The sequence below is a fragment of the Scyliorhinus canicula genome, chromosome 11, assembly GCF_902713615.1.
Source record: "Scyliorhinus canicula chromosome 11, sScyCan1.1, whole genome shotgun sequence".
NCBI classification, from domain to species: Eukaryota; Metazoa; Chordata; class Chondrichthyes; order Carcharhiniformes; family Scyliorhinidae; genus Scyliorhinus; species Scyliorhinus canicula.
In genome coordinates this window covers 100,734,407-100,757,331 of record NC_052156.1, presented here as the reverse complement: position 1 = coordinate 100,757,331, position 22,925 = coordinate 100,734,407, and the positions used below count along the sequence as shown (strand labels likewise).

Genomic DNA, 22,925 nt, shown 5'->3' with positions numbered 1-22,925 from the left:
ATGTACATAGATCCCTGAAAGTTGCCACCCAGGTTGATAGGGTTGTGAAGAAGGCCTATGGTGTGTTGGCCTTTATTGGTAGAGGGATTGAGTTCCGGAGCCATGAGGTCATGATGCAGCTGTACCAAACTCTGGTACGGCCGCATTTGGAGTATTGCGTACAGTTCTGGTCGCCTCATTATAGGAAGGACGTGGAAGCTTTGGAACGGGTGCAGAGGAGATTTACCAGGATGTTGCCTGGTATGGAGGGAAAATCTTATGAGGAAAGGCTGATGGACTTGAGGTTGTTTTCGTTAGAGAGAAGAAGGTTAAGAGGTGACTTAATAGAGGCATACAAAATGATCAGAGGGTTAGATAGGGTGGGCAGCGAGAGCCTTCTCCCGCGGATGGAGGTGGCTAGCACGAGGGGACATAGCCTTAAATTGAGGGGTAATAGATATAGGACAGAGGTCAGAGGTGGGTTTTTTACGCAAAGAGTGGTGAGGCCGTGGAATGCCCTACCTGCAACAGTAGTGAACTCGCCAACATTGAGGGCATTTAAAAATTTATTGGATAAGCATATGGATGATAAGGGCATAGTGTAGGTTAGATGGCCTTTAGTTTTTTTTTTCCATGTCGGTGCAACATCGAGGGCCGAAGGGCCTGTACTGCGCTGTATCGTTCTATGTTCTATGTTCTAAAGTAAATGAGTTGATGGCACAAATCATCGTAAATGACTATGATTTAGTGGCCATTACTGAAACATGGTTAAAGGATGGTCACGACTGGGAGTTAAATATCCGAGGGTATCAAACTATTCGGAAGGACAGAGTGGATGGTAAGGGAGGTGGTGTTGCTCTGTTATTTAAGGATGACATCCGGGCAATAGTAAGGGATGACATCGGTGCTATGGAGGATAAGGTTGAATCCATTTGGGTGGAAATCAGGAATAGTAAGGCGAAAAAGTCACTGATAGGAGTAGTCTATCGGCCACCAAATAGTAACGATATGGTGGGGCAGGCAATAAACAAAGAAATAACTGATGCATGTAGAAATGGTACAGCAGTTATCATGGGGGATTTTAATCGACATGTCGATTGGTTTAACCAGGTCGGTCAAGGCAACCTTGAGGAGGAGTTTCTAGAATGTATCCGCGATAGCTTCCTAGAACAGTATGTAATGGAACCTACGAGGGAACAAGCGGTCCTAGATCTTGTCCTGTGTAATGAGACAGGATTGATTCATGATCTCATAGTTAGGGATCCTCTCGGAAGGAGCGATCACAATATGGTGGAATTTAAAATACAGATGGAGGGTGAGAAAGTAAAATCAAATACTAGTGTTTTGTGTTTAAACAAAGGAGATTACAAGGGGATGAGAGAAGAACTAGCTAAGGTAGACTGGGAGCTAAGACTTTATGGTGGAACAGTTGAGGAACAGTGGAGAACCTTCCAAGCGATTTTTCACAGTGCTCAGCAAAGGTTTATACCAACAAAAAGGAAGGACGGAAGAAAGAGGGAAAATCGACCGTGGATATCTAAGGAAATAAGGGAGAGTATCAAATTGAAGGAAAAAGCATATAAAGTGGCAAAGATTGCTGGGAGATTAGAGGTCTGGGAAATCTTTAGGGGGCAACAGAAAGCTACTAAAAAAGCTATAAAGAAGAGTAAGATAGAGTATGAGAGTAAACTTGCTCAGAATATAAAAACAGACAGTAAAAGTTTTTACAAATATATAAGACAAAAAAGAGTGGCTAAGGTAAATATTGGTCCTTTAGAGGATGAGAAGGGAGTTTTAATAATGGGAAATGAGGAAATGAACAGGTTTTTTGGGTCGGTCTTCACAGTGGAAGACACAAATAACATGCCAGCGACTGATAGAAATTAGGCTATGACAGGTGAGGACCTTGAGACGATTGTTATCACTAAGGAGGGAGTGATGGGCAAGCTAATGGGGCTAAAGGTAGACAAGTCTCCTGGCCCTGATGGAATGCATCCCAGAGTGCTAAAAGAGATGGCTCGGGAAATTGCAGATGCACTAGTGATAATTTACCGAAATTCACTAGACTCTGGGGTGGTCCCGGTGGATTGGAAATTAGCAAACGTGACGCCACTGTTTAAAAAAGGAGGTAGGCAGAAAGCAGGAAATTATAGGCCAGTGAACTTAACTTTGGTAGTAGGGAAGATGCTGGAATCTATCATCAAGGAAGAAATTGCGAGGCATCTGGATAGAAATTGTCCCATTGGGCAGACGCAGCATGGGTTCGTAAAGGGCAGGTCATGCCTAACTAATTTAGTGGAATTTTTTGAGGACATTACGAGTGCAGTAGATAACGGGGAGCCGATGGATGTGGTATATCTGGATTTCCAGAAAGCCTTTGACAAGGTGCCACACAAAAGGTTGCTGCATAAGATAAAGATGCATGGCATTAAGGGTAAAGTAGTAGCATGGATAGATAGAACATAGAACATAGAACAGTACAGCACAGAACAGGCCCTTCGGCCCTCGATGTTGTGCCGAGCCATGATCACCCTACTCAAACCCACGTATCCACCCTATACCCGTAACTCAACAACCCCCCACGGAGGAAACCCACGCACACACGGGGAGGACGTGCAGACTCCGCACAGACAGTGACCCAGCCGGGAATCGAACCTGGGACCCTGGAGCTGTGAAGCATTTATGCTAACCACCATGCTACCGTGCTGCCCACGGTATGATTGGTTAATTAATAGAAAGCAAAGAGTTGGGATAAATGGGTGTTTCTCTGGTTTGCAATCAGTAGCTAGTGGTGTCCCTCAGGGATCCGTGTTGGGCCCACAATTGTTCACAATTTACATAGATGATTTGGAGTTGGGGACAAAGGGCAATGTGTCCAAGTTTGCAGATGACACTAAAGCGAAAAGTGCAGAGGATACTGGAAGTCTGCAGAGGGATTTGGATAGGTTAAGTGAATGGGCTAGGGTCTGGCAGATGGACTACAATGTTGACAAATATGAGCACAGTAAGAAGTCTTACAACACCAGGTTAAAGTCCAACAGGTTTGTTTCAAACACGAGCTTTCGGAGCACGGCTCCTTCTTCAGCCGTGCTCCGAAAGCTCGTGTTTGAAACAAACCTGTTGGACTTTAACCTGGTGTTGTAAGACTTCTTACTGTGCTCACCCCAGTCCAACGCCGGCATCTCCACATCATGACAAATATGAGGTTATCCATTTTGGTTGGAATAACAGCAAACGGGATTATTATTTAAACGATAAAATATTAAAGCATGCCGCTGTTCAGAGAGACTTGGGTGTGCTAGTGCATGAGTCACAGAAGGTTGGTTTACAAGTGCAACAGGTGATTAAGAAGGCAAATGGAATTTTGTCCTTCATTGCTAGAGGGATGGAGTTTAAGACTAGGGAGGTTATGTTGCAATTGTATAAGGTGTTAGTGCGGCCACACCTGGAGTATTGTGTTCAGTTTTGGTCTCCTTACTTGAGAAAGGACGTACTGGTGCTGGAGTGTGTGCAGAGGAGATTCACTAGGTTAATCCCAGAGCTGAAGGGGTTGGATTATGAGGAGAGGTTGAGTAGACTGGGACTGTACTCGTTGGAATTTAGAAGGATGAGGGGGGATCTTATAGAAACATTTAAAATTATGAAGGGAATAGATAGGATAGATGCGGGCAGGTTGTTTCCACTGGCGGGTGACAGCAGAACTAGGGGACATAGCCTCAAAATAAGGGGAAGTAGATTTAGGACTGAGTTTAGGAGGAACTTCTTCACCCAAAGGGTTGTGAATCTATGGAATTCCTTGCCTCCTATGTTCTTATGTTATTTCTAGACTTTCATAGTGCGGCATTTTCCCCAAGCGGACTAGGTGCAGTGGTGGGCTGGAAAAGAGGCATTCTCCCCGTTTGACAAGGCCCACAATGGCATGCCCTTCACCAGAGGTCAAGCTAGCCAGACAACCAGAGCACTGTATAAAAGTGAGTCACCAGAACCCTTGACATGTAAAGTCTCGATGTCACTGATTTTCATTCATCTGGAGAAAGGAAATGCACAGCATTTCTGTCAGTCTCAACCTCTGGGTCTGGAGGGGTCCTGCTGTCCCTTCTGGTTGGTGGATGGGGGGAGGGAGGTTATTATCTGACTCTGGCAGCTGCAACGTTCGGAGGTGCTGTTTCAAATAGCCATCTGCAGTTTGTCCAGGTGCCCACTTCACACAGAGGAATTAGCACTATTTGGATTGCAAGTAGATCAATGATTGGAACGAATCGGGATTAATCTTGTATGAAGGCCCTTTAAGATTTAAGGCTCCAAATTGCCTCTATAATTATTGAAATACTCCCAACGTTCCTCAGCTGTGCATTGCTCCACATTTGGAAATACAGATTTCAGATTCAAGCCCGTTTTGATAGACCCTCTATGCAGTGACCACTCATCCGAGAAGCCTGAAGAACATATCTCAGCATAAGAACATAAGAACTAGGAGCAGGAGTAGGCCATCTGGCCCCTCGAGCCTGCTCCACCATTCAATGAGATCATGTCTGATGTTTTGTGGACTCAGCTCCACTTTCCGGCCCGAACACCATAACCCTTAATCCCTTTATTCTTCAAAAAATATCTATCTTTATCTTATAAACATTGAATGAAGGAGCCTCAACTGCTTCACTGGGCAAGGAGTTACATAGATTCACAACCCTTTGGGTGAAGAAGTTCCTCCTAAACTCAGTCCTAAATCTGCTTCCCCTTATTTTCCGACTCACCCGCTTAAAAAAGGCCTTCGGGATGAAGGTGGGGAGGCACTGAAAGACAAACAAAAATCTGGGGAGGAGTCATTTTCACGGTCTGCACCCTCCTTGCCAGTGACAGCGGGAGCATGTCCCACCTTTTCAGTCCCCTTCCATTTGCTCCACCAACCGGGTCAGGTTGAACCTGTGCAGGGCATCCCATTTCCTGGCCATCTGTATGCCCAGGTAACAAAAACTTTTCTCTACCATCCTGAGCGGCAGCTCCTTCAGTCTCTCCTCCTGTCCCTTGGCCTGGATCACAAACAACCCGCTCTTTCCCATCTTCAGTTTGTACCCTGAAAAACTACCAAAATCCCTCAGGATCCGCAGAACTCCCCCCATCCCCTCTACAGGGTCCGAAATGTACAGGAGCAAATCATCCGTGTATCACGAAACCCAATGTTCCACCCCACCCCGAACCAGTCCCCGCCAGTTCCTCGAGGCTCTCAGCGCCATAGCTAGTGGTTCTATAGCTAGGGCAAATAGTAACGGGCAGAGGTGACACCCCTGCCTTGTTCACCGGTGAAGCTTGAAGTACCCCGACCTCCGCCGGTTTGTACATACACTTGCTACAGGCGCCTGGTACTGCAATTTCACCCAGCCAATAAAGCCCTCACCAAACCCGAACCTCCCCAGCGTTTCCCAGAGGTACTCCCACTCCACCCGGTCAAAGGCTTTCTCTGTGTCCATCGCTGTTATCACCTCCGCCTGAGGGCATCAAAATAATATTCAAAAGTCTCCGGACATTGGTATTGAATTGTCTGCCTTTAACAAACCCAGTCTGGTCTTCTTCTATCACCCCTGGGACGCAATCCTCAATTCTTGTGGCCAGAATCCTAGCTAGCAATTTGGTATTCACAAATCAGGCTGTATGACTGTGGTGAATGTAACTCCGTAATTCACACTGTATTGTACATGAGACCATGCATTTGTAAGCGTAGTTGCGTTGCCCGACCACTAGGGGGAGTAGCGCAGGGAATGCTTAGGAGTTTGTACAGGGCTCCACCCTTGGCTCCGCCCACGACTCTTCTCCCTGGACTGCTGTATAAATACCAATGCTCAGAGCCAATCGTTCAGTTCATCGAGAGTTCAACGCGGAACAGGCGGGCTCTGTTGTAAGTAGATTAAAACCACTGTTCATATCTTAAAGCACGTGTCTAGTGAATTGATGGTTCCATCAATTTAATCTACTTAAGAAACAGTCAGGATCAATCATGGAATCAGCCCTCAAGCCTGAGCGACTGGAACTTGACCCGCAGAATGCAGAGGCAAAATAAATTTTTTCTCATTGGCTGCGGTGTTTTAAAGCCTACCTGGTGGAAGCAAGCACAGCCGAAACAACGGAGGTGCAGAAAATGAGCCTACTGCACGCGAGGGTGAGCCACAGAATCTCTATTCAACTAAACTGTGCCGGTTCATATACTGAAGCCCTAGCGCTACTCGACAAAATGTATATAAGGCCTGTAAATGAGGTCTACGCGCGACATGTGTTCACTACTCGCCGCCAGCGGCCTACGGAATCGCTCGCAGAATTCCTGAGAGAGCTTAAAACTTTATCTAGTGACTGTAATTACCAGGCGGTTACCGCGGCAGAACATAGAGAACTTGCTGTACGTGTGATGCCTTTGTTGCGGGCCTTTGGTCAAATTACGTGCGCCAGCGACTGCTGGAAAAGGGGGCCCTAAATCTTGAAGTGACTGTTGAACTTGCTACCACTATGGAGGTCTCCTTCCGCAGCCTCACCTCGTTCCCCGCGGACCCCGCGACCCCGTCATGGGTCCCCGACCAGCGACTCCCCCTGGTCTGCACCACGCGGCCGCCCAGCCACAATGCTGCCCCAGCCTGCCACTTTTGCGGCCAGAATCAGCACTCGCGGCAGCACTGCCAGGCCCACAACGCGACCTGCAGCAGCTGCGGGCGAAAAGGACACTATGCCAGAGTGTGTCTGGCGAAGAAAGCCCCAGCCTCTAATCCTCCCACGGCTCAAAGCACTCGTTCCCTGATTTCACAGGCCCGCAGACCCCGAAATGCTGCAGCCTGTATGCCGACTCCGCCCCCACCCGACATGTGCGACTCATGGGGGCGGTATCTTGGCAATCCTCATCCATGTGGCCGGCCATGAGCGACTCATGGGGGCAGCCATCTTGGCAATCCTTCTCCATGCGGCCAGCCATGTGCGACTCATGGGGGCGGCCATCTTGGGATCCATCCCCTTCAAACTCTGAAACTCACCTTGACGACTACGAACTCAGAGGGCAGTCATCACGGGGCCACACCAGCACAGCTGATCGAGCCGCCGACTACCCGCAACTCAGCTCAGTCACTCTGGACCAATCGTGCCCGAAGCATCTGCGAAACTCGATGACAGAGGTCCAAATCAACGGGTACAGCACGCCGTGCCTTTTTGACTCCGAGAGTACTGAGAGCTTCATCCACCCAGATCTGGTAAGATGCTGTTCTCTCCCCGTTTTCCCCATGCGGCAAACTATCTCTCTCGCTTCAAGCTCCCGCTCTGTCCAGATCCAGGGGCGCACCGCCGCGACACTCACAATCCGAGGCGCTAGCTATGCAAAATTTCAACTCTACGTCTTGCCCGAACTCTGCGCGCCACTCTTATTAGGCCTAGATTTGCAATGTAACCTTAAGAGCCTCACCCTCAGCTTCGGCGGGCCCCTGCCCCCACTCACTATCTGCAGCCTCGCCACGCTGCGAATCTCCCTCCCTCACCTTTTTGCCAATCTCACACAGGACTGTAGACCCGTAGCCACTCGCAGCAGGCTGTACAGCCTGCAGGATAGGGTGTTCATCAGATCGGAGGTCCGAAGGCTTCTCAGTGAGGGGATCATAGAGGCCAGCAACAGTCCCTGGAGAGCTCAGGTGGTGGTCATGAAGACCGGGGAAATATTCCGTATGGTTGTCGACTGTAGTCAGACCATAAATAGATTTTACTCCTTGACGCGTATCCCCTCCCCAGGATTGCAGACATAGTAAACCAGATCGCCCAGTATCTGCTCTTTCCCACGGTGGATCTGAAGTCTGCATACCACCAGCTCCCAATCCGCATGGAAGACCGCCACTATACGGCATTCGAGGCCGAAGGCCGCCTCTTCCATTTCCTCCGGGTCTCCTTCGGCGTCACTAACGGGGTTTTGGTGTTCCAATGAGCAATGGACCGAATGGTGGACCAGTACGGGCTGCGGGCCACGTTTCCGTACTTGGACAATGTCACCATCTGCGGCTATGACCAGCAGGAATATGACGCCAACCTCTACCGTTTTCTCCAGACGGCTCAGAAAATAAACCTCATTTATAACAAGGAGAAATGCGTTTTCCGCACAACCAGACTAGCCATCCTCGGCTATGTCGTGGAAAACGGAGTCCTGGGCCCAGAGCCGGACCGTAGAACTCCCCCTCCCTCATTGTCCCAAGGCCCTCAAGCAGTGCTTGGGTTTCTTTTCCTACTGCGCCCAGTGGGTCCCTCAATATGCGGACAAAGCCCGCCCACTCTTTAAGGCCACACTATTTCCCCTGTCAGCTGAGGCGCGCCAGGCCTTCAACTGCATCAAGGAGGACATCGCCAAGGCGGCCATGCGGGCGGTGGATGACTCCACTCCATTTCAGGTTGAGAGCGACGCCTCAGAGGTAGCTCTAGCAGCCACCTTAAATCAGGCAGGGAGACCAGTCGCATTTTTCTCCCGTATCCTCTCCGCTTCGGAACTCCGACACTCGGCAGTCGAAAAAGAAGCACAAGCCATTGTGGAGGCTATTCGTCATTGGAGGCACTACCTCGCAAGTAGGAGGTTCAACCTCATCACCGACCAACGATCGGTTGCCTTTATGATTGACAACTCACAAAGGGGCAAAATTAAAAACGATAACATTCTGCGGTGGAGGATCGAACTCTCCACCGATAGATACGATATTAAGTATCGACCGGGGAACCTCAATGAGCCCCCAGACGTTTGCCAGCGCGCAGATCGACTGCCTAAAAGTCATCCACAACGACCGCTGCCACCCGGGGGTCACCCGGCTCGCCCACTACATCAAAGCCCGAAATCTGCCTTTCCCCACTGAGGAGGTAAAAGCCGTCACCAGAGACTGCCCGATCTGTGCCGAGTGCAAACCGCACTTCTATAGACCAGACAGGGCCCACCTTGTTAAGGCTTCTAGGCCCTTTGAACACCTCGCGATCGATTTCAAAGGGCCACTCCCCTCAACTAACAGGAACGTTTACTTTTTAAATGTCATAGATGAGTTCTCCCGCTTGCCATTTGCTATCCCGTGCCCCAATATGACCTCCCACACAGTCATTAGGGCCCTGCATAGTATTTTCACCCTGTTTGGCTTCCCCAGCTACGTGCACAGCGACCGGGGTTCGTCCTTCATGAGCGATGAGCTGCGTCAGTACCTGCTCGACAAGGGCATCGCCTCGAGCAGGCCTACCAGCTACAACCCCAGGGGGAACGGGCAGGTGGAGAGGGAGAATGCGACGGTCTGGAAGACCGTCCTACTGACCCTCCGGTCCAGGAATCACCAAGTCTCCCATTGGAAGGAAGTCCTCCCAGACGCGCTCCACGCTATCAGGTCCTTCTTATGCACAGCGACCAATCAGACCCTCACGAGAGGCTCTTTTTCCAGGGGCACTACCACGGGGGTCTCTCTCCCGGCATGGCTGAAGACACCGGGCTCTGTACTCCTGAGGAAGCACGTCAGGGCGCACAAAACCGACCCCCTTGTTGAGAAGGTGCGCCTGCTTCACTCCAACCCCCAGTACGCCTTTGTCCAGTTCCCCGACGGCCGTCAGGACACCATATCCCTCCGGGACCTTGCACCCGCCGGGTCCAGCATTCCCTCTATCACTACAGATGCACCCCTCACCCTACACCCCATCCTGCCGCCCCCTCGGGCTCCCGAGCCCTCTAGCTCGCTGCATCGGTTCTGCGCAACCCAGCCGCCCCCTCGCGCTCCTGAGCCCACTGAGGCCACTAGCTCTCTCCACCTGTTCCGCGCGCCTACACCGGCTAACCCCCAGCGCCCTCAGTCCCAAGTCAAACCAGACCGGTATGGAGCTCGGACGAGATCTTCCCTGGAGTCTGCCATCGTACCCCAACCCACAACACCCGTCCAGCCACCGCAAGAGGCTGCAACCCCGGTGCTTCGCAGATCGCAGCGGACAGTCCGACCACCGGACAGACTCAATTTATGAACCACCACACCCGCCGGTCTTGATTTTTTTGTAGGGGGTGAATGTGGTAAATGTAACTCCGTAATTCACACTGTATTGTATATACATGAGACCATGCATTTGTAAGCTTGGTTGTGTTTCCCGACCACTAGGGGGAGTAGCGCTGGGAATGCTTAGGAGTTTGTACAGGGCTCCACCCTTGGCTCCGCCCACGACTCCTCCCATTGAACTGCTGTATAAATACCAATGCTCAGAGCTAGTCGTTCAGTTCATCGAGAGTTCAACGCAGAACAGGCTGGCTCTGTTGTAAGTAGATTAAAACCACTGTTCATATCTTAAAGCACGTGTCTAGTGTATTGATGGTTCCGTCAATGACCCGCAATGCTCCGGGTCCTTCCCTCGTTCAAGAATGAGTGAGATCAAGGCCTGTGACATTGTTGGGGGGAGGGTTCCTTTCTCTCTAGCCTCATTGAAGGTCCTCATCAGGAATGGGCTCAATATTTCCGAAAATGTTTTCTAGAATTCTACCTGGTAACCAACTGGCCCCTGGGCTTTACCCGATTGCCCTCTATACCCTTGACAATCTCCTCCAATTCAATCGGGACCCCCAGCCCCTCCACCAGGTCCTCTTCCACCTTTGGAAACCTCAACTGGTCCAAAAATTGCCTCATCCCTTCCACTCCCATCGGAGGCTCCGACTCGTGTAGTTTACTATAGAACTCCTTAAAGACTCCGTTCACCCCCCCGGATCCAAGACCGTGTTACCCTCCTTATTCTTTACTCCCCCGAGTTCCCTGGCCGCCTCCCTCTTTCGCAGTTGGTGTGCCACTCTTCTACTCGCTTTCTCCCCATTCTCATAGACTGCCCCCCTTGCCTTCCTCAGCTGTGCTACCGCCTTCCCTGTGGTCAGCAGTTCAAACTCCGCCTGCAGACTCCGCCGCTCCCTCAGTAGCCCCGCCTCGGGGGCCTCTGCATATCTCCTGTCCACTCGGAGTATCTCCTCCGCCAGTCTCTCCCTCTCCGCTCTTTCTCTCTTTTCCCTATGGGATCGAATTGAGATGAGTTCCCCTCTAACAACTGCCTTCAGAGCCTCCCAGACTGTTGCTGCTGCTATCTCACCCGTATCGTTTGTTTCCAGGTAATCCTGGATGTGCCTGACAATCCGCCTGCAAATCTCTTCGTCCGCCAGCAGCCCCACATCCAGTCTCCAGAGTGGGCGCTGCTCTCTCTCCTCCCTAAGCAGCAGGTCCACCCAGTGCGGGGCATGGTCCAAGATTGTGATTGCTGAGTATTCTGTCCCCGCCGCCTTTGGGATTAACGCCCTGCTCAAGACAAAGAAGTCTATGCGGGAATAAAAAATTATGGATGTGGGAGAAAAAAGAGAACACCTTCGCTCTCGGCCGCGTGAACCTCCAGGGATCAACCCCCCCTCCCCCCCCAATCTGCTCCATAAAACTCTTCAGTTCCTGAGCCACTGCCGGTTGCTTCCCTGTCCTGGACTTCGGCCTCTCAAGCTCGGGGGTCAGTGACTGTCTTAAAGTTCCCCCCCATGATCAGGTTGTGTGACTCTTAAATCCGGGATTTTGCCGAGCATGCAACTCATAAATTCCACATCATCCCAATTCGGAGCGTAGACGTTCACAAACACCCCCTCCCGCTTTCCACTCACCATTATATACCTGCCCCCCTTATCTGACACAATTCTCCCAGCCTTGAATGCCACACCCTTACTGATCAGAATTGCTACCCCCTGGTATTCGAATCAGCCCTGAATGGAACACCTGGCCTACCCATCCCTTTCTCAATCTAGTATGATCTGCAAGCTTTAAATGTGTCTCCTGAAGCATTGGTACGTCTGCCTTTAATCCCTTTATATGCGCGAACTTGCAACCTCTATTGGTGGCACAGGAAGCCACCGCCCCCAAACCCTCATTTGGTACCCAGAAATTGATACCTCTTCTGTCAGCAAAGCAGCATCCCCCCCTCCCCTCCCCCCCAACAGCCCCACTACCCAAAACCGCCTGCCAAGCACCAGCTGGGCACTTGCTCACCCCCCACTACACGCCCGAGAGCCAGCTGACCCATGCTGACCCTGGCAGCTCCCGCCCCTGGCGCCGATCAGACTGTCGCCTCATTGTCCGGTCTCCTCACCCCACATGAATAAACCAATAAAACTACCTCTCCAGCCCCAGTGAGTAAATAGTGATACGAAATGAAAAATAAACAGAAGACACGAACATTGCCCCGTGAGGAGACACTTGTTGAACCAAGGCTCCAACTTCCCGTATCTCAACGTTGCCGAAAACACTGCACCCTCCAACCACCACCTCAGCCCTTACATGCACCCAATATTGTATACAATCTTATACAGTAGTCCCCCGTTATAACGCAGGTGTTGGGGTCCAAGACAGCCACCCGCGTTGCATCCGAGCCGTGGATATCCACGATGGGGGTTTTTTGGCTCTGCAACTTTTTTTTTGGACCGGAAGCATTGGATAAAACCTTCGATCAGAGTTCTGATAAGAACTTACTTTAGTTGACTGCAGAATTATTACATTATGCTACCATAAGTTAAATATAAGTTAAAGTAAGAAAGTAGCACTTCTAAATTTATTTAAAAATCTATGCATGCGCTTCCCATTGTGAGTCTACGGGGGGCGGGGGGAGAGATCAGACCCCCGTAGACTCACAATGGGAAGCGCATGCATAGATTTTTAAATAAATTTAGAAGTGCTACTTTCTTACTTTAACTTATATTTAACTTATGGTAGCATAATGTAATAATTCTGCAGTCAACTAAAGTAAGTTCTTATCAGAACTCTGATCGAAGGTTTTATCCAATGCTTCCGGTCCAAAAAAAAAGTTGCAGAGCCAATATGCAGCAGTGGCTGCAGGTTTGATTGCTATAATAAACTGATAGCATCAATTTCTCCTGGTCCTTGAAATTATATGAATAGAATCTACATAACCCACCACCTAGTTCCCTTAGTTCATACTGTATTAGGAAACCCACAGAAACTTACCAGGAACGCTGCTCCTCTCTCACTGAATCTCCCTCCAATCAGCCGGCAGTGTCAATTTCAGCGGCCGGCTCACTTTGATCCGGAGAGGGAAGCTGACAGTTGGGGTCCATAAGCTCCCCCGCCGTATATCGCGAACCGCGGTATTGCAGAGCGCGGTATAACGGGGGACTACTGTATTAGAAACGGTACCGTGTTACCCAGCCCCACCGCCGCATTCCACCAAAGCTTAACTGTCCTTTAATTCGAGTCCAGCTTTTCTTGTTTGGTGAATGACCACGCCTCGTCTGCCGTCTCAAAATAATGATGCCATTCCTTGTATGTGATCCACAGCCTCGCTGGGTGTAGCATCCCAAATTTCACCCCCGTGCTGAAGAGGGTCATCTTCACCCGGTTCTTGGCCAGCTCCGCACCCAGGTCCTGGTAGATGCGTATCACGCTGTTTTCCCACCTGCTGTTCCATTTTAGTTTCATTTTCTAACGCAACATATCTAGAGACTGCAAGATGGTAGTCCTCAGATTTTACGACCTGACCAGCTTTGGCCCTCCCTATGTGACAGAGAAAATCCTGCTATCTTCCTAGAGGAACATAGGGCGCGATTCTCCGCCCCCCACGCTGGGTGGAAGAATAGCGGGAGAGCCTCCCGACATTTTTCACGCCCTCCCGCTATTCTCCCCCCCAAACCCGACCCACGCCACGAATCGCCGCTCGCCATTTTTAACGGCGAGCGGCGATTCTCCGAGGCCGATGGGCCGAGCGGCCGAGCCTTCACACCCGTTTCAACACGGCAGCAAACACACCTGCTCACTGCCGTCGTGAAACGGGCGCAAGATGCCACGGCCGTGCCAAGGGGGGCATAGGCCCGTGGTTGGTGGGCACCGATCGCGGGCCGTGTGTCCGTAACGGACGCACTCTTTTCCCTCCGCCGCCCCGCAAGATAAAGCCGCCACGTCTTGCGGGGCGGCTGAGGGAAAAGACGCCAACTGAGCATGCGTGGGTTGGCGTTGTCCAACCTGTGCATGCGGGGCCGACGTCATCGGCCGCGTCAGCCGGCGTGACGCTTGACGTGCGGCCTTGATGACTGTCATGACGTCCCGGGGGGGAGAATCGGCCGTGGGACAGGCTGTGGTACTGCCGTGCCAATCGGGCCCCCAGATGCTCCAAACAGATGTAAAAAATGGCAAGCGGCGATTCGTGGTGTGGGTCGGGTGTTGGGGGGGGGGGGGGGGGGGGGGGGGGGGGGGGGGGAATAGCGGGAGGGCGTGAAAAATGTCGGGAGGGCCCTCCCGCTATTCTCCCACCCGCGTGGGGGGCGGAGAATCGCGCCCCCTGTTCTTGATCAATAGGCTATTTTCCTGCCCAGCATTCCATTATGCCGACTGTGGGCAGGGCCATAAAATCCTAGCCATCGTATTTGAAAAGAAAAACATTTCCTGTTTGAAATCAAAACACAGTACTCCACCTGTTACTAACATGTTGTTTTAATTTTCAGCTTCGTAGACTGGCTAAATGTGAAAGAATGCTGATAGTCATTGAAATTGCCGGTTGGATCAATGATGCCAATCAAGCACTCCAGGCTGTGGTCCAGTGCTATGGACTTCTTGCACCCATGATCTTTCACAGAATTCCTTCAACTCCAGTTGTCCAGGTAAGAATGCTTGAAAAGAAAGAGGTTCAATTTGGCTTCATTGTGCTTGGCTTCTCGGCCCTATGAGGGCTATTTTGCAAAATGTTTCTGTATTGCAAGTGACTACACTTCAAAAATACTTTCTGAACTGTAGTTCACTTCTGGACATCCTGGATTGTGAAAGGCTCATATAGTTGCAAGTCTGTCTTTTTCTTTCAAAAATGACACTTATTGCACATTTATACTTCAGCCATGCTTTAATATTTCTTCTTTAATAATTTTATTTGTTTTTTAACAATAAAACGAACCAATGCAAACAACAAGAATAATAACCCCCCCAACCAACCAGTCCCCCAATACATCAAAGAATAGATCTCCCAGCTCCCTCTCCCCTCTCCTCAACAACTCCCCCCTCTCTCCCAACTCTCCCTCTCCCCCCAACTCTCCCTCTCCCCCCAACTCTCCCTCTCCCCCCAACACTCCCTCTCCCCCCAACTCTCCCTCTCTCCCCCCAACTCTCCCTCCCCCCAACTCTCCCTCTCCCCCCAACTCTCCCCAACTCTCCCTCTCCCCCAACTCCCCATCTCCCCCCCAACTCTCCCTCTCCCCCAACTCTCCCTCTCCCCCCCACAACTCTCCCTCTCCCCCCAACTCTCCCTCTCCCCCCAACTCTCCATCTCCCCCCCAACTCTCCCTCTCCCCCCAAACTCTCCCTCTCCCCCAATTCTCCCTCTCCCCCCAACTCTCCCTCTCCCCCCAACTCTCCCTCTCCCCCCAACTCTCCCTCTCCCCCCAACTCTCCCTCTCCCCCCAACTCTCCCTCTCTCCCCCAACTCTCCCTCTCCCCCCAACTCTCCCTCTCCCCCCAACTCTCCCTCTCCCCCCCAACTCTCCCTCTCCCCCCAACTCTCCCCAACTCTCCCTCTCCCCCAACTCCCCCTCTCCCCCCAACTCTCCCTCTCCCCCAACTCTCCCTCCCCCCCCAACTCTCCATCTCCCCCCCAACTCTCCATCTCCCCCCAACTCTCCCTCTCCCCCCCAACTCTCCCTCTCCCCCAACTCTCCCTCTCCCCCCCAACTCTCCCTCTCCCCCAACTCTCCCTCTCCCCCCAACTCTCCCTCTCCCCCCAACTCTCCCTCTCCCCCCAACTCTCCCTCCCCCCAACTCTCCCTCTCCCCCCAACTCTCCCTCTCCCCCCCAACTCTCCCTCTCCCCCCCAACTCTCCCCCCAACTCCCCCTCTCCCCCCCCAACTCTCCCTCTCCCCCAACTCTCCCTCTCCCCCCCAACTCTCCCTCTCCCCCCCCAACTCTCCATCTCCCCCCAACTCTCCTTCTCCCCCCAACTCTCCCTCTCCCCCCAACTCTCCCTCTCCCACAACTCTCCCTCTCCCCCCAACTCTCCCTCTCCCCCCAACTCTCCCTCTCCCCCCAACTCTCCCTCTCCCCCCAGCTCTCCCTCTCCCCCAACTCTCCCTCTCCCCCCCAACTCTCCCTCTCCCCCCCAACTCTCCCTCTCCCCCAACTCTCCCTCCCCCCCAACTCTCCCTCTCCCCCCAACTCTCCCTCTCCCCCAACTCTCCCTCTCCCCCCAACTCTCCCTCTCCCCCCAACTCTCCCTCTCCCCCCAACTCTCCCTCCCCCCCAACTCTCCCTCTCCCCCCAACTCTCCCTCTCCCCCCAACTCTCCCTCTCCCCCCAACTCTCCCTCTCCCCCCAACTCTCCCTCTCCCCCCAAACTCTCCCTCTCCCCCAACTCTCCCTCTCCCCCCAACTCTCCCTCTCCTCCCAACTCTCCCTCCCCCCCCAACTCTCCCTCTCCCCCCAACTCTCCCTCTCCCCCAACTCTCCCTCTCCCCCCAACTCTCCCTCTCCCCCCAACTCTCCCTCTCCCCCAAACTCTCCCTCTCCCCCAACTCTCCCTCTCCCCCCAACTCTCCCTCTCCTCCCAACTCCTCCCTCCCCCCCAACTCTCCCTCTCCCCCCAACTCTCCCTCTCCCCCAACTCTCCCTCTCCCCCCAACTCTCCCTCTCCCCCCCAACTCTCCCTCTCCCCCAACCCTCCCTCTCCCCCCAACTCTCCCTCTCCCCCCCAACTCTCCCTCTCCCCCCAACTCTCCCTCTCCCCCCAACTCTCCCTCTCCCCCCAACTCTCCCTCTCTCTCCCCCCACTCTCCCTCTCCCCCCAACTCTCCCTCTCCCCCCCCAACTCTCCCTCTCCCCCAACTCTCCCCTCTCCCCCCAACTCTCCCTCTCCCCCCAACTCTCCCTCTCCCCCCCAACTCTCCCTCTCCCCCCAACTCTCCCTCTCCCCCCAACTCTCCCTCTCCCCCAACTCTCCCTCTCTCCCCCCACTCTCCCTCTCCCCCCAACTCTCCCTCTCCCCCCCCAACTCTCCCTCTCCCCCCCAACTCTCCCTCTCCCCCCAACTCTCCCTCTCCCCCCCAACTTTCCCTCTCCCCCAACTCTCCCTCCCCCCAACTCTCCCTCCCTCCCCCCAACTCTCCCTCCCCCCAACTCTCCCTCCCCCCAACTCTCCCTCTCCCCCCCAACTCCCCCTCTCCCCCCAACTCTCCCTCCCCCCAACTCTCCCTCCCCCCCAACTTTCCCTCCCCCCAACTCTCCCTCTCCCCCCCAACTCTCCCTCTCCCCCAACTCTCCCTCTTCCCCCCAACTCTCCCTCTCCCCCCAACCCTCCCTCTCCCCAACTCTCCCTCTCCCCCCAACACCCTCTCCCCCCCCCCAACTCTCCCTCTTCCCCCAACTCTCCCGCTCCCGCAAAATCTCCCTCTCCCCCAAATCTTCCTCTCCCCCCCAACTCCCCCTCTCTCTCAACTCCCCCTCTCCCCCTAACTCTCTCCCCCTCCCCCCAACTCTCTCTCCCCCCAACTCTCTCTCTCCCCAACTCAAGGTACATGGATTAGGGTAGAATAATGGAGTGTAGATTAATTTCTTCTTGAGGGCAGCACGGTAGCATTGTGGATAGCACAATTGCTTCACAGCTCCAGGGTCCCAAGTTCGATTTCGACTTGGGTCACTGTCTGTGTGGAGTCTGCACATCCTCCCCGTGTGTGCGTGGGTTTCCTCCGGGTGCTCCGGTTTCCTCCCACAGTCCAAAGATGTGCAGGTTGGGTGGATTGGCCGTGATAAATTGCCCTTAGTGTCCAAAATTCTATGATTAACCTAGGACAACAAAAGTTCGGCACAACATTGTGGGCAGAAGGGCCTGTTCAGTGCTGTATTTCTCTATAAACTCTCTCTTGCCCCCCAACTCTCTCTCCGTCCAACTCTCTCTCTCCCCAACTCTCGTTCCTCCTCAACTCTCTTTCCTCCCCAGATCATTCCCCCCAACTCTCCCTTCTTCTCCCCCAAGTCTCTCTCCACGCTCTCCCCCCCCCCATTAGCAAGTCTCTCTCCACGCTCCTCCCCCCCCCCCCCCCCCCATTAGCTGACAGTAACCAGCTCTTTAAAATGAAGAATAAACTGATGCCCATCTCTTATGGAACTCCTCAATTGCCCCCCTCAAGGTAAACTTAACCATCTCTAAATACAGGAACTCCATCAGATCCCCAAGGTTTCTGAGGCACTGAGTAGGGGGGCTGACCTGCACCCCAACAGGATCCGCCTGCAAGCAATTAGCGAGGCGATGACTAAAACATCTACCCCCCACCTCCTGCCTGCAGCTCTGGCAAGTCCGACACCTCAAATATGGCCCCCAAGTAACTGGGCTCCCATTCCAAGTGCAAGATCACCGACATGATGCTGAAAATCTACCCCCAAAATGTCTCTAATTCAGGCAAGACCAGAACATGGTTGTCTGGACCTTCCCCACACCGTCCTCCACCCCTTCAACCGGCTTAGCCTCAACCTTGTCAGATGCGCTCTGTGCACCACCTTTAACTGTATTAACCCCAGTCTCGCACATGAGGTTGAAGCATTTGTAGTGATCTCTGTATGTGCATGTACATAAGGGGTTAATGGGTAATCAGCAGCACTAGATGATCACTCGAGGGCCGGACCAACAGGGGTATAAAAAAAACCACATTGGGTCTCTCTCGCTCTCTTTTGGATGTACTGTGACCAGGACAGGAGCATCAGATTAGCTCTGATGGTTAGTATAGTTACGCATAGTTACTGTAGTTAGATCTCGTTAACCATATCACTAGTATCAATGTTAAAGTAAGGAACTCATGCAATTATTGTTATAGTTACTCAATAAACCTTTCGTTACTACTGGACGAGTTTGAATCTTCTTCATCGAGATTCAGAAGACCTCATCAGTAACCAAGGTTTGAGTAACACATATTACACTCTGTAGTATATCAAACCACACAGAGAAGTTGTAATAAAAGATAATACAGGAGTGTAATAAACACTCCGCAACACCTCACACCACAAGCCCTCCTCCAATGCCACCCACAGCTTCTCCACCCACTTGGCCTAAACCCACTGCAGCAACACCGTATCCTTCTGCATAATCCTCACATGAATTGCTGAGATCACCCCTCCTTCCAACCCCATCACTGACAACACCCCCTCCAAAAGCGAGGAGAGAGGTGTCACTGGAAACTTTGAGAAAGCCTTCCTTGCAAAGTCCTGTACCCTGGATATACCTAAAGGCCTTCCCTCGTGGAGTCCCGAACTTCTCCATCAACTCCTCCAAACTCGCAAACCACGCTTCCAAAAATAGGTCCATCATTTCCATTATCCCCCCATTCCTCCCATCCTCAAAACCTAGCATCCAATCTCACCGGTTCAAACACATGGGGCGCGATTCTCCCAGAGAGGGAGAAATCGTAAGGCTGGCGTCAAATCCGGGCGGGTTTGACGCCAGCCTCCCCCTCCCCGACCGGGAACTGATTCTGGGCCCCGGTCGGGGCCAGCATGCTGCCGCCGTAAACTCCGGCATTGCGGGCTTAACGAATTTTGTTAAGCCCGCTTGCCAGAGTTTGCGCCGGCTGACGCGTCACATGACGTCAGCCGCGCATGCGCGGATTGGAAGACTCCAACCCGCGCATGCGCAGATGACGTCATCGCGCATTTGCGCAAAACCCGCGCATGCGCGGGTCGGGATGCCCCTCAGCCGCCCCGCGAAGTGATACAGCGGGGTGGCGGAAGGACAAAGAGTGCGCGGGTATCGGTGGGCACTGATCGCGGGCCCATGGCACCCTTGGCATGGCCGTGGTACTGCTGTGCCAATCGGTGCCATGGTTTTAAAAATCAGCACTTTACGGCCGTTTTTACGAACGGCCAGACCAGGTGTGTTTGCCGTTCGTAAAAACAGCCGTAAAGGGCTTGGAACTCGGCCCATCGGCCAGCTGAGAATCGCTGCTGGCCGTAAAAAACGGCAGCAGCGATTCGTATCGGGAGTCGGGCGTAGGGGGGGGGGAGAATAGCAGGAGGGCGTCAGACTAGCGTGGCTGTAAAATTTTACGAACCCCGCTATTCTCCGCACCGTCGTGAGTGCGGAGAATTGCGCCCATGGGGCGCGATTCTCCGCACCCGCGAAACTGTCGTAAAAAACGGGCGCGTTTTACGACGGTCGGGAAGGGTCCATTTTCCGGGAAATGGGTTAGTAACGCGGCCGTGTCAATCACGTGCGCGATCACGACGGAACGCGGCGACGACACGATCACGCCCACGTGACGCCGCCCGACGCCGTAAAAAGGCGCGGGCGAGCACAGAATCTGTCGGCCATGATGTCGGAGTCCCGGAGAGCTGCACCTCGTTTTGTGGAGGCCGATGTCGAGACTCTGCTCGATGCTGTCGAGCAGAGGAGGGGCATCCTCCGCCCGCGGAGAGTGCATCGCCAACCTGCCAGCGCGGTACGCCAGGCCTGGCGTGAGATGGCCGCTGCCGTCAGTGCTGTGGGGCAGACCCCTCGCTCTGCAGAGCAGTGCCGGAAAAGGCTACACGACCTCACCAGGGCTGCCAGGGTAAGTGCCAAGAAGGTGCCCCCTGGTCACAACCATCCCTCCCCCCCCCTTTACCTAATCACCCACCTCCCCCCCTGGCACGGGGGGTGGAGGGGGATTGGGCCAGAGTTATTTGAGAATGGTTCACAAAGTTGTCACAGACCCAGCGCTCTGGCCCCGTGGAGAGATGCAATCGTCTTATGACAACTTGACCCCCAAACTGTGCCAGTATCTGAACGGACTGCTGATACCTGCCGTATTGTAATGATCTACCTATGTACCCTCCCCCAACAGGCCAAGTCCGCTCACAACAACCATGAGCGGCACAAGACTGGAGGTGGTTCGCCCAACCTGCACCCCCTCACCACCTTTGAGCAGAGGGCACTGGACCTTGTTGGGGCGTCTGCCACCCGGGATGTCGCGCTATGCGAGGTTGGCGGATCTGCAGCAAGTGAGACAACCCTCCTTGACAAACACCCACCCCTCCCCCATCCTCTGTCCCTTCACATACCCTGCCCACTGGGACACCTCCCCCATCCTCTGTCCCTTCACACACCCTGCCCATTGGGATACCTCCCCCATCCTCTGTCCCTTCACACACCCTGCCCACTGGGATACCTCCCCCATCCTCTGTCCCTTCACACACCCTGCCCACTGGGATACCTCCCCCATCCTCTGTCCCTTCACACGCTGTCCACTGGGACCGTCCAGCGGCCTGCCGAGCAAATCTAAATAACCCGTCTCATTCTCTTCCCTAGGACGTGATGCCGAACGACCAGGGCTGTCTGGCTGCAGACGGACACAGGCATCTGCCGCCACCTCACCCGGGGCCGCACAACAGAGGGTGCCCGATCAGCGGGGAGCCCCATCCTCCCCAACCCAATCTGCGGATCAGGACGCCCAGAGGGTGGCGAGAACACAACCCCAGGAAATGGCCAGGGATAACCCTCCGGACTCTGAGCGGCCCCACACCATTGAGGAGGGGCTAAATTGCGAAAACATCGGGCTTGCGGCACTGCTATCTCCCACAACATCCATCATCCCAGAGACACTCACCCCGGCGGGTCTATTTAGTGATGAGTCTCCTGGGTCACAGTCTGGTTTGCACATCACAGCTGAGCAGGTACAGCAGGTGGAGGTCGGAGCAACCAAGGGCCCGGACTCGCGGAGGCCAGACCAGGCCCAGGATGCAGCTGGCTCCCAGACGTTTTCGGAGTTCCTGGAGTTTCTCAACCCACCCGCACAGCCGATGCCTCAAGAAACCCAGGGAAACAACGACGGGATGAGGGCTTCCTTCCAGACTCTGCAGACGCTGTTAGAGGAGTCGAACCGCGTCCAAGAGCAGGGAGTGGTGCCGCTCATGGCAGAGACCCAGTATGACACCGCGGTGGAGGCAATGGGTCAGGTGATGCAAGGCATTGGGGTTCATATGCACGCGTCATCCTCGGCCCTGGACAGGGTTGCCCTCTCACAGGCAGCAATGTGCCAGAGGCAAAACGACATTGCCGGCGCCCTGCAGGCCTTGGCCCAGTCTCACCAGGTCATTGGCCAGTCGCAGCAGTCAGTCGCCGAGAGCATCAACCGCCTGACACATGTGCTGGATGGCGTCGTGCACTCACAGGTTGAGATCGCACAGTCCCTGGCGGGAATGTCTAACTCCCTGGACTCCGTCTCTGCAAACCTTTGGATCCTGGTGGATACCGTTGCAGGCCTCCAGGACTGGCAGCGCCAGGTGTCGGTGGTGCGACGGGGCACCTCCCCGCTCGCACCTCTGTCCCAAAGTGAGGCCCGGGGGCCACCGGGCTCCCCGAGGGAGGAGGAGGTTTCGGGGCCTGTCCCATTAAGTCCATCACGGGACGTCCCGGAATTCTCGGCCTCCCCCCGTCCCATCCCTGGTGCATCGGGTGGGCAGCAGGCAGAGCAGGGTGGCACAATGTCACCCGAGATGCCCGCAGAGCAGCTTGGCCCATCAAGGCCGGGTCGCCCCAGGAAATGCTTGGCCAAGGAGAAACGAGTCGAGGGGGGCGATTTGCAGCAATCCTCCTCCACTCCTGCTGTATCATCTGGGGAGTCACTTAGACGTAGTGGTAGGGCCCGTAAGGCAACTAAGATAGACACTGAATAAGTTGGCACGGGTGAAGGGCACAGTTTAGTTGTAGGGCTAGGGCACCTGTAAATAATTGTTAACATTAAACGCACTGTTCCACCTTACTTGTAATACCGTGTGATTGTTCCAAAGCCACAGGATTTGTGATGGTGACCGAGTGTCGCTGGAGTTGACGAGTGGTGAAACTTCGGTGCCGGGTGTGCAGTCCCTGCCCCCCCCCCCCCCCCAACCCCTCCCACAGCTAGCCCACGCGGGCACGTGATGGAGTGTGAGTGACGATCTCAGCGGCCACCAAGGTGGATGGTTCAGCTATTGCC

The 22,925-nt window shown here is 53.7% G+C and overlaps 1 protein-coding gene across 2 annotated transcripts in view; it reads left to right on the top strand.

Annotated features, from left to right (window-relative positions):
- The window catches only part of cfap54 (cilia and flagella associated protein 54), a 763,542-nt gene that overhangs the window by 331,316 nt on the left and 409,301 nt on the right, over window positions 1–22,925 (top strand). For both annotated transcript variants that reach the window (XM_038810895.1, XM_038810894.1), the window contains one exon: window positions 14,453–14,608. In XM_038810895.1, the coding sequence (XP_038666823.1) occupies window positions 14,453–14,608 (156 nt within the window). The remainder of the gene's footprint in view (window positions 1–14,452; window positions 14,609–22,925) is intronic.